We start from the raw sequence: 12,449 nt of genomic DNA on the forward strand, positions 1-12,449 counted from the left end.
CATTACCCAGCAGAGCAGTCTTCAGGGGAAGGGGCAAATACAGGAAGTTCAGCCTCAGAAGATGGTGTTTCCAAAGGCAGAGAACGGGTGCTTTCCGAAGGCCAGTGAGTAGCGAGGGAGTCAGGTGTCTAGCCCTGCCAGACCCTCACCCTTCAAGAAACAAGCAGGTAAGGCAGGCCCAGGTTTATGTTCTCTAAAAAGTGTGGTTTCTTGCTTTCAGACCATCTCAAGGCCAAAGACAAGAGAACAGGGCGCCGACAGCTTGTTGCCGTCTTTGGCTTGCTTCTCCTGCGCATCCTGCTGGTGCTGCCGTCTGTGCTGGCTCTGTGATTATTCAACACAGACAGCGAGGCTGGGCGGAAGGTAGCAGCAGATACCATTGCCTCCCAGCTGCCATCTGCCTCTGCTCAGGAGGAGGAGAGAGCCTCCCCCAGGGCAGTTGGCGGGGCTGAGCAGCCGTGGTGGATGGTCCACCTCCACTGACCTGTTAAGAAGCCAGTGTACTGTCAGCCCTCAACCCTTCCGAGTTGTTTTGTCGTTTCGTATTTATCAGGGTGGTGATCTAGGGATTTAGTTGTAATCCTTGCAGTGAATTTACGCTCTACCGACATTGCTGTGGTTATTCTGAAACAGTTTGACTCTGGCAGTAGTGATGTGTGGTGAAAGCAATTTGTTCCAATTTTTTTCAATTCCTGAGACGTACGTCTAAAGGAAGAAAAGCTCACGTTTATCGGGCACCTGCAACACACCGGGAACTTTCACAGACGCTCTCTTGTCTGTGCCTCACAATAATCCTGGGAGGTTGCTAGTGTAATTAACTCCCATTTCCCAGATGGGGAACCTGAGGCCAAAATCCAAAAGCCTTCCCCAGGGTGCAGAGAAGGATGAAGGCAGGATTCAACCTAGGTCCTCTTCCCGTTGTGCCGTACCGCGGCGTGTTGCCCCCTTCGACGCCGGTCTGCAGTCATCATGCAGAGACCCCCATGCCTCATCAGTTACTAGCCTCAGGGTACAGAACAAAAACATTTCAGGGATGTGATACTGAACCTCTTGGTTCTGTGCAACCATGACCAGCTGAGAGCAGAAAAGTGGCCCTTGACTAGCCATTGTGACCGTTGGTTTTTCCAGCTTCTTAAGAAAATAATAGCTGCCCTTGCTTAGGGTCTCTCCTTGCTGGACACTGCGCCTTGCACACTACACGGATTTCTCTCGTTTAATCCTCGTGACAGCTCCACGTTGCAGGTAGCGATAAGGACACTGAGGCTCAAGGAGGTGAAGAGACTTGTCAACGTAAGCAGCGAGCCAGCGTTCACCCCGGGCGTCAGCCTGCTCCCACGGCCACTCCCTTGTGTCTTAACACGAACCTTTCTTAGAAGCTGTTGCCCGAAAGGGCTCTCAGCTGGGGTTGGTTCAGAAACGGCTCTTCACGATTTGTAGACTCCGGCCCATGGGTAGTTTATCCTATCAGGTGAGTGAATTTTTTGTAATCCATTTCAAGTATTACACTTACATAATATGTTTACCCCCACAGATCGGCCATGGATTTGGAACATTCCTTATATCAAAGCACCAGATACACACGGGAACATGTGGGTCCCCTCCTGAGCAAGTTAAAGCACTGTGACGTTTAGGTGCAAGACACTGAGCCCCAGCCATTGGATGTTCTTGTTTGTACAGAACAGTCGCTTCCCTGAATGTTTTATCTGCAGAACTACAGATCTCTGTGTAGAGGTCAGTCTGTCAGACACGGATGTTGGCTGTACTTTTAATGTTCATTATTGACATTCTCACTTTAGAAAAGGTAAATATTTTCTTAATTCCCTTTTCTATGCTTTGGAGTAAAAGCTATTAAACTTCACAATGTTTAAAGAATATACAGACATGAAATTACCCTCCTAGCGATGTGGACTCTCACGCTGGGGTCAGGCCGACTGAGTTGTGCCCCGTCAAGAAAAGTGCTCTTCATTCAGCTGAAACTTTTCAGAGCAGGACTGCGGCCTCTTTCAGCAGCCCTCTGTCAGCTTTGAGCCCCGAGGTTGCTGGACAGGGGTCGCATGTGTCGCTGAGGCTGGCGTGGCTCCCCAGGTGCCATGAACTGTGTTGACCGTCGTCACCCTGTACTTTGCACGATGTACCCCCCCCCCCGGCCCCGGGCTGGCTGCCTCGCCGCTTGCGGATGGACCTCTCCTCGCCCATCCCACACAGTGGACGAGTGTCTCTTCCAGCCCCACAGATTTCCAGAAAGGACAGCTCGCAGAATCACACTAAGTATGATCACACAAAGCACACAAGTATTTTACTTCGAAGAGACCCTGAAAGGTGAACTCGCTTGGTGCCTTCAATTCACAAGTGAGGGAACTGAGCAGTTTAGGGGAGTTTAGGGTTGTCCCCGAGGTCCTGGCTGCCGGGTCAGAGCTACGCGTGTCTTCCTGCTTTGTGTCCGTGTGCCCGGGTTCCCCTCAGATAGTGTTCGGCCTCCTCGTTTTCCTCTGCGTGAGGCTCATTTCTAGTTTGTCATCAGCTTCTTGTTATAATTTAGAATAGAGTTGAATGTTAATTTTGAAAGTTTTTTTTTTTAAATACTAGTTTTTCACACTGTTCCTCAGAGGCCAAATGCTCACGTCGGGAAGCTGCCGGGGTGGGGAGGGTACTGGCGGGGGCGATCCTGTGACGGGGGCTGGGGGTGCCGGGCTGAGGGCTGTCCTTCCTTCCTCCCGTCAGAGAAGCCCTGCAGCATCTGTTTTGCATTTTGGGTTCCGTAAAAGATATTATCTGGGTGGTTTGTTTGGAAGGTGTTTTGTTTTGCAATGTTTAAAAAAAAGAAAAGTTAAAAAGACACTGGATTCATTTAACCAGTTCATTCCGCAGGAAAGAAAAGTAAAGCTTAAGCCTTTCTGGACCCTGCCTTCTACTTCAGGAACGTTTGAACCCTACATCAGATGAGCCCAGCAGCCCTGGAAGGCAACAGGGAGGGCGTCCTGAGCTGGCAGAAGAGGCCGACATAGCGGTGCAGCCAGCAGTCTGAGGTGGGTGCCCACAGGACTGTGGCCAAGGACCTCGGATTCTCACCAGCACGGCAGTCCCATCCTGGATGGGGGCAGCGCAAGCCCCCAGGCAACGTCACAGCTGCCATGGGGGGTTGGGTGGCTCTGAGGGGCAGGACCCAGAAAGCCCGGGCTGCCCGGGACCCAGCCAGTCAGGATGCCCGGGGCAGATGGAAGGCTGATGGGCTGGGGTACATCGCTCATCTGACCCACATGACTGCAAAGTGGGTTGGGGCTCAAAGCTGGAGTCAGGCTGCCCGGCTTTGAACCCCAGCTTTACCACCCCTTCTCTGTGCCTCTGCTGTAAGATGAGGTGGTGGTAATTATCCCTGTTGCAGAGGGTCACTGAGCGGGTTGGGTAGCTGGGACATGCACCTGCTTGGAGGTGGCCTGCACAGGAGTTGCTACTGCAGCTGTCACCCTGGACTCTGCACTGGAATAGGAAGGAAACCTGGACTCAAACAGTAAAGTGCTTGTCCAAGGTCACACTTCTAGACTCTCACCCGGATTTGAACCCAGGTCTGGCAGCATCCAGGCTCTGTTCTGTACTTCCCGGGCAGTGTGGTGGACAGTGTCTGAGGAGATGGACCCGTTTCCCCCAACCCACTGTGGACAGATACTTCTGTAGAACACAGGAGCTGGTGCTTGGGTATCAGGGCACTGACAAATTGCTAAGGAAGTTTCTAAATGCTGACTTTTACTTCCTGTACTTAACCCAGACTGGCCTGGTCCATAGCCGCACCTGGAGTGGCGCTCTAGACCCAGCAGGGACCCAGACGGCCCCTCTGGAAGCAGAGACAAGTTCTGTAGGATGGGCTGGGTGTGTGCCATAAGGAGAAGTTCACGGTCAAGGGATGTGCAGGTGGGTGTCCAGGCCCAACCCCAGACAGCAGCCTCCTGTGCCCCTTGCCCTGGGCAGCATGGGCTCAGGGAGGCAGGGCTGGGCCAGGCCAGCATAGGTAGGGTCAGTACCACGAGCTTTCTGGGCACAGCCAGTGGCACATGTGGAAAATACAGTAACGCCCCAGGAGTAATCGACACGGGAACACGGAAGACAAGCGGTCCTGCCCCGTCTGGCCCTGCGTGCCTCCTTTTTCCTGCCTCCTCCTACCCTTTCAAATCTCATGGAAACACTTATCCAGTGACTTTATACCTGCTGAGGGAAACCTCCACATAGAGGAATCCAGCCTCTTGCTTCTTTGTAAACTGCCGAGATAGGAGACTCGTCGTCTGTGTGAGGAGTTTCTCTGCGTGTGGCTGAAAGGAACTGCTGCCTGTTTTTCATAAGTTATCTTATTTTGAAATCTTACCTAACATCCTCTTGCAAAGATGGATGCTTAGGCAAAAGACTAAATGAGATTTCCACATTATATGATACATTTCAACAGAATATTCTGAATACTTGAGTGGTTAAGAGAACCCCCCAATTTTTTGAGACAAAGTCTGTCAACCCGGACTTAAAAGAAGTCACATGCCATTTTGGCAGGAGGACTCTGTGTCCCCCTCATGCTCCACATTATTCCCTGATGAAGAGAGGAAGGGTCTGCCATGAGCTTTTTGGGGTGAGGGAGGAAGATGGGATTTTTAAATTATGTTTTTTATCATCATACTCCTGGGAAAAGATTCCTGGTTTAACGTAGTTAATAGAAATCAACCTTAAAGTCCACTGATTTGGTGGGCTGGATTTTTCTTCATAATAATAGTAATAGCTAATAATTTCCTGGGGGTTCTTCCTAAGTTTTGACACCAGTGTTTAAGTGCTTTCCGTTTAATTCTTGTATCAGCTTTCTCTCAAATAACATAAGGTTCCACAGTGAGCAACAGGAACCCAGCTTCATTGTCCTGGGTTCTTGTGTAGAAGTTAAATAGTTGTTAATAGAAATTAGTATCACATGACTTTTCAAATGAGTGTGGTTTCTGCATCGGATTCCATATGCTTAAAATAAGGATTTTAGATTTGATTTTGTCACAACTTTTTTTCTCCCATAAAATTAAGATTTCGCTTTCTAAGAAAACACCACCAGTTTACAGATGGGGAAACAGATTATTTGTCCAGAGAGGCACACAGCTGGCAAATGGCAGAGTTGGGATTTGCACCCGGGCGATTCTGCTGTGAGGAACCAGGCGGCAGGTGTGGCACGTGTCCCCAGCTCCAGACAAGGGGCAGGCCTCATACATGATCTGTAACTGGAGCTACAAAATCGGGTGCACTTTCATCCACTGTAACTGTGTGTGGTTGGTGCTACAACCAGATAGCAGTGCATAAAATCAACCACTGAATGCCACGTGAGCGTGCAGGACCGAGCCAGAGTCATCAAAGCCAGAACATGACAGTGGAGCCGGTTCCTTCCAAGTAAGAACATCGAGGGCTGAAAACTTTGCCATGTTAAGTATGTTCTTTTAAGTTCTCTGAAACCTGGCATTTGCATTGACGCACCAGATCTAAAGCACAGAGAGAAGGGATTAGGCCAAACATCAGAAGAGAAGGCAGCATAGAGGATGCTGCAGAGGGGAGGGAAAGAGGCAGCCCAGGAAGTGGGGTGCAGGGATGTGTTGAAACGAGGGCACCTCATACATTTAAGGAGGGGTGGTGAGCAGTGATGGGGCCAAAGCATTTCAAGTCTGTGTGCAGTCTGTATTCCAGTTTTTACAGGGTTCCAAGCAAGTGTGTCTCAATGCGGAATCCAATTGCTGTGTATAAATTACACTCCAGTCCCTTTAGGTCTACCAGAAGCTCTATTGAAACTGCAGTCTGGTGTTAATTGGTTGAAGGTGTTTGGCTCAGTTTTCCCTGTTCTCTTCGTAGCAAGGGTTTTGGAGAGCCCAGTGGCAGTGGCCAGTTCTCTCAGTACCCACAGAAGCTCAGAAGAGAAGGGCAAAGAAGAAATTGCATCCATAGGGAATTTATGGTTTATGATCACAGGTAACTTTATATACATCATGGGGCAGGTTATACCTAATTTTATGAAGAGGGGAAAATAAGGTTCAAGGTCACAGAACTAGCGTGTGTCCCTTTGTGGCCCCAAGGACACAGATGATGCCACTCTGTGACCTGAGTGGCCATGTTCACAGATTCTTTAGAAATTAACCTGTCAGCTGAATGCTGATTTTATTTTCTTCAGATAGTTGATATTACTAAAATTTAAAAGCTTATACATTTAATGATACTTTATTATTTTTATGAAAGAATGCATTAGTCAGGATGCTTTTATAGTTACAGAAACCGTATTATTTAGGCTTAAGCGATGGCAGAGACTTTAACAAAAGTCCAGCAAATGCTGGAGCCAGAGGATCATGATGTAACCGAGTCCACCTCCACGGCTCAGCTCTGCTTTCTGGAATACAGACGTCATTCGCAAGCAAGCCGTCTCCACAAGGAGGCTGAAATTCCCACTCTCTCACACCCTTCCCCCCAGCTCCAGGGTACTATATCATGTCCAGCTAGTCATTCCAGAAAAAAGAAGATACCTTCCCAGCAGCTCCTGCCAAAGTCCCCTGACACATCTGATTGGTCGGGTGAGTCACGTGATGCAGGCACTCCAGACCACGGACTGTCCCTGCTGAGGACGGGGGCCGGTGCAGAGTTCTCCAAAGACAGGTGGAAAATGCCTGAGGTCTACCCCAGAGCAAGAAGTTCACTGGGTGAAGTATTAATATTGTGCCAGTGGAACTTTTTGTGCTTCATTCTTAAATAATGTGAGTATGCAGCTTTTATTTAAAAGCAAAAGGAAACCAAGAAGAGAATGTTAAAATCCAAGTTTCTCGGAAAAGCTGCATATAAAAGTGGACCCTAAGAACTTGAGTGTTCTAGAGCAGTGATTTTTCAAACTTTGGATCATAACCCTTTAGTGACTCATGAATCAATTTAGGGTGTCATGACCAGCAATTTTTTTAACATTTTTTTATTGAGTTATAGTCATTTTACAATGTTGTGTCAAAGACCAGTGTAGAGCACAATCATGACCAGCAATTGTAAATGAAATATAGTAGAAAATGTATATAGCACAAAGTAAGGTTATTTCCATTTCAGTGTCTATGAGTGGGTGCAGGGTTACAGTCTAACCCTGTTGGCTAGTTCACCTCTGAAAGAAGACAGGTGGTCACGTGGGTGATGGCCTGAGGTCTGACCAAATCCTGAGAAGTGACTCACTCAGGATTAATTAGAACTGTCTCGTCCCACCTCTGCTCCCTCCACCCTGTGAGACCTTAGGCAAGTCATGTGATGTCTCTGAGCCTTCATTTTCTCATCTGTTTAAGTAGGGCTCATACCTATCCTTCCTGCCTCATGGAATTCTAAGAATCACATGAAACGGTGCCCTTAAGCACTGACAAGAACTCCCTAAATATAAATCAAAATGATTCTTGTTAAATGCTGGAACTGGCAGTCTCTCCTAGGGGCACTTAGAGAATGGTTATTCAAGGGTCAAAAATAAAACTCATGCCTTCTGAAAAATTAGCTACTTCTTACAAATATTGCTTCCAAACTGCTAAAAGCAGATTGTTTCTGAAAGATGGTGGTAGACTGAAGAGTCCTGGCTGCAGCAGGGTGGCTGGCCCTCTGGATTCCACAGGTAGGGGGCTCTGTTCACGGGGAAGTCTCCCCCTCCCCCACCCCGCCCCCAGGCTCTCAGACACGCCCTGAACATCTGCAGAGCTGCCCCACTGCCTTCCTGCCCCAAGAGCACTGGATCTACCAGGCTGGCTGCCTCTGGGAAAGAGGGGTCCTCGCGGAGGCTGAGTGGGACTGAGGTGGGTGGGGGCGTCCAGGTTCATGTGAACCCCACCAGTGAGCTGATGCTTCAGCCCTGGTAGGAGGTCCATTTTACAGATGAAGAAACTGAGGCTCAAAGGGGTCTCTGAACTGCCCAAGTTTGCATTCTTGACAGAGTGAGCTCCTGGCTTCCTGGACTCCTCTGATCCACAAGTTGGACTCAAGAAATGAGCATCTTTAATTGTGTTTGGATTGGCAGAATCTGGTTTTCAAGAGGGGAATGATCCATGTGAGCTCAATGAGCCACTTAACACCCTCTAGAAATAACCGGTAAACACTTCTCAAGAACCCAGGAGTGCTGACTCCACTTTTCCATCCCCTTCTCTGGCATTCCAGGACACATTTGGCACCCCTTGGCCTCTAATTCCTCTTGGAGTGGTACTCTGGCTCCTGCTCAAAGCAGAACTGGGTGGCCTTAAAAGTAAGTGCAGGTGTGGGGAGAGGGGATTGGCTCCATCGACTTTTGGGGTTGATGGAAATGTTCCTATCATGATTGGAGGCATTGGTTACACTTTACAAACCACCTGAATTATACACCAAATTGGTCATTTTTATTGTATGTAAACTATAGCTCAATAAAGCTTTTAAAAATTCAAAGAATGTACATGTTCAGATACATGTGTTGTATGTGAAATTCTACATCAAAAGAAAAACTGGTTGAACTCTAGTTCAACACAAGTATTCAGGGCAAGTGTACTGATGTCTGCAATTTATTCTGAAATGCTTTTAAATGAGGTGTATTAAAGGATGAGTAGATATATGATAAAGCAAGCATAGGAAAATTTAATTGTACAATCTAGGTTGCGACTCAAAATTCTTTCTGGTGTATATTTGAAAATGTCATTATCCAATGTTGCGGAGGAAACCAAATAACTTCAGGTTTCTGGCAGGGCCAAATAGCTCCTATTAAACCAACTCTTAAAAATGAAAAATATAAGCTTGAGGTGGGAGACTTCTTTTAAACAAGCTACTGAAAGGGATAAAAAGCAGGCAGAAACTGGAGAGGAGTCAACAGTTGAAGACACGTTGCGGGGTGAGTTTCCTGTTTTTCCACCACTGTTGGCCTGAGGTCAGGTCCCAGTCTGCACCACACAAGGCAGCTAAACCTCCAGTGGAAAATCTAGTCTTCCTTCCTTGAAGATCCAGAGTACAGGCTTTGGAGCAACCACAGCCTCTGAGAGTGAAAAGGGAAATAAAAGAAAAGAAAGCCAGAGAGGAGATTCCCAAATTCCATCTGTAAGCCCTATCACATCTCTGGCTAACCACTGAGCCATGCGTTCGCAGCTGCAAGAACTGAACTAAAATTTGAGCTACTTCTCACAGTCGGGGAGGCACTTTTGCAGTTGAGTTCAGCCAAGTTAACTGCCTGTTTAAAAGTAATAATTTTTAGGGGAATATAACAGAATCCAGAGGTTCTACATCATAAATCATACATACTAGCACTAGCTACATGTGATATTTAAACTGAAGTTATCAACATTAAATAAAATTAAAAATTGAGTGCTTCACCTGCATTTGCCACATTTCAAGTGCTCAACAGTCACCCTCTTATTAGGCCACTTTATCAAACAGCACAGAGATAGGATATTTCCATCATCATACAAGCAATGGACAATGTTTATCTGACCAATCTACTTAAAACATGGAAGTTGTCAGAGCTGACCAAAAAACAAACAAACAAACACTGGCTGTGTGCTGCCCACAACGAATCCACTTAAAATGTATAACGACACAACCAGAAATGGACACAACATTGTAAACTGAAATAATAAAAAAAAAAAACTTGTAAAAAAAAAAAGTATAAAGACACAGGTAAATGGAAAATAGTAAAAAAAAAAAAAAAAGTAAATGTTAAGTAAATGAAGCCTGTGGTGACTAGATTAATATCAGATAAAATAAACTTCAAGGCAAACGGTATTAGTAGAGACAGAGACATTTCATAAAAATAAAAGGGTCACTACATCAGGAAGATACAATAATCATAAATGCTTCTATTTAATATCAGCTCCAAAGTATTTGAAACAAAAACTGATATAATTCAAGGGAGAAATAGATAATTCCACAATCACAGTTGGTGATTTTAACACTCCTCTATCAATAATTGTTAGAAATAACTAGAACAAATGTCAGTAAAGAGAAAAGATCTGAAAAACACTGTCAACAACCTTGACCTAATTGACATTTATAGAACACTATATCAACAACTGTGGAACACATTCTTTTCAAATGCATATGGTACATTCATTAAGACATAAAACAAATCTCAGTAAATTTAAGATTGATGTGGTGTTCTGAACACATTGAAAATGTTAGAAATAAATTGTCTTAAAAAACAAATTTGGAGGGAAATTAACACGCTGCTAAATAATTTGTGTCAAAGAAAAAAAAAGCTTAGAAAATATTTTCAACAAAATGATTGAAAGTACAACATGCCAAAATTTTTAGGATGCAGCTAGCCTGGGGCTAACAGGGAGATTTATAGCTATAAAATGCTAACATAAGAAAAGAAGGAAGATTAAAAAAATTGATCTAACCATCCACTGTAAGAAGCTGGAAAAAGAAGCAAAGTAAACCTAAAAAGGAAGTAGAAGAATGGAAATAAGAGCAGGAATCCCAAGCAAAATTATTACCAGAAATGCAAGCTTAGCTTAGCATTAGAAAATCAAGGAAAGTCAAGATATTAACAGAATAAAGGAGAAAATTATATGATCATTACACTAGACGCAGAAAAACATGTGATAAAATCCAGCACTCATTCATGCTTTATTTTTTAAAAGAACTCTCAGAAAACTAGAAACAAAAATAAAAGGAGAGGGAGGATATAGCTCAGTGGTAGAGTGTATGCTTAGCATGCATGAGGTTCTGGGTTCAATCTCCAGTACCTCTGTTAATAAATAAAAAATAATCCTGATTGTCTCCTCCATCAAATAAATAAATAAATTAAATTAAAGGAAACTTTCTCAACCTAATAAAAGGTATCTGAAAAACCCACATTGTCATCAATGGTGAAAGACTAAAGGCTCCCCTAAGATCATGAACAAGACAAGGATATCTGCTCCCACTTCTTCTAGTCAATATTATACTGAGGTCCTAGCCATTGCAGTATGACAAGAAAAAAAAAAGATAAATATCAAAAAGGAAGAAGCAAAACTATTTCAGGTAACAGTTACTTATGTAGAAAATCCTAAAGGAATCAACTGCTACAACTAATGAGTGAAACTTAGCAAGGGTACAGGAGTGAAGCTGATGTGCAAAAATTTTATTTTTACATACTACAGCAAACAACTGGAAATGGGATCATGATATTTTATTTAAAATAACATCAAAAAATACTTTAGAATGAATTTACAAAAGATGTGCAAGATCTCTACATGAAATTTTGCTAAGAAGACTGAAATAAATTGAGGGATATACTTCACTTATGAATTAAGATGTCAGTTCCTCCCAAAATAGATCCAACACAATCCTAATCAAGAGCTCACAGGGCTTTTTCTGATGAGATTAACAAGCTGATTCTACAATTTTTATAGAAATGTAAAGGTCTTGTAATATCTAAAGAAAACCTTGATAAAGAAGAGAGAAGCTGGAGGACTCAAACTTCCTGACTTCAAGACCTATTCAAGACCTGTTACATAGCTGCAAGTAATCTAAATATCATGGTATTTACATTAAAATGGACAAATAATGCTCAAGATACAGATACCTGAAATAAATTCACTTTTATCTTTTCAGCAAATGGCACTCAACTGAATATTCACATGGACAAAATGTACCTGGACTCTTACCTCACACCATACCTCACACCATACAAAAACAAATATAAAATGGATCATAGGCCCCTATACAAAAGCTAAAACTATAAAATTTCTAGGGGGAAAAAATCCAAAACTTATGCAACCTTGAGGAAGGTAATGATTTCCTAATACAAAAAGAAAGCCAACATAAAAGAAATGATTGATAAATTGGGCTTCACCAAAATTAAAAACATATCATTCATAAAACAATAAGAAAATAATTAGGCAAACCAGAAACTCATGGAAAATATTTGTGAGATACATATCTGACAAAAAAACTAGTCTCCTGGATCTACAGAAAGAATCTCTACAACTCAATAATAATTTAAAAAATTTTAGGACTCGGGGCCAAGATGGCAGAGTAGAAGGATTGCTCGTAGCTCACCCTCTCCCACAAATACACCAAAACTCACATCCGTGGACCCACCCATCCAGAGCACCTGCTGAACTCCAACAGAACATCGCCCTCTTCAAAAGACAAAGATGCCACGAATCTGGTAGGAGAAAAGGGAAAAAGAAAGAAGAAAAAGCAAAACAGCGTGGGACCAGTCCAGCAGGGAGGGAGCGGCAAAGGAGGAACGGTGCTCATTCGCTGGGTCTCCCCTACTCCAACGGAAAGGCCAGCAGGATTGGGGGGGGGGCTCCGAGGCTCCGATCTGTACAGAGCACCCCTTGACCGACAGAACTAAGTTAAACTGGCACAAAGGGTCCCCGTGACACCCAGCCCAAGACGCGAGCCAGCAGCTGGGGCCGGGACAGGCCGCCCGAGCTGGGCGGAGGATGGGGGCGGCTACACTGAGGCAGCCCCGGGGGACTGCAAGGGGCTGCACGCCCTGGCTG

At 44.7% G+C, this 12,449-nt stretch overlaps 1 protein-coding gene across 4 annotated transcripts in view; it reads left to right on the top strand.

The window, feature by feature from the left end:
- The window catches only part of TDP1 (tyrosyl-DNA phosphodiesterase 1), a 75,728-nt gene extending 67,163 nt beyond the window's left edge, over positions 1-8,565 (top strand). For all 4 annotated transcript variants that reach the window (XM_072963588.1, XM_072963586.1, XM_072963589.1 and 1 more), the window contains one exon: positions 1,532-8,565. In XM_072963588.1, coding sequence (XP_072819689.1) covers positions 1,532-1,605 — 74 coding nt within the window. In that variant the 3' untranslated portion in view covers positions 1,606-8,565. The remainder of the gene's footprint in view (positions 1-1,531) is intronic.
- Positions 8,566-12,449: the final 3,884 nt, after the last annotated feature.

Source organism: Vicugna pacos, chromosome 6 (genome assembly GCF_048564905.1).
Source record: "Vicugna pacos chromosome 6, VicPac4, whole genome shotgun sequence".
In the NCBI taxonomy this organism is placed as follows: domain Eukaryota; kingdom Metazoa; phylum Chordata; class Mammalia; order Artiodactyla; family Camelidae; genus Vicugna; species Vicugna pacos.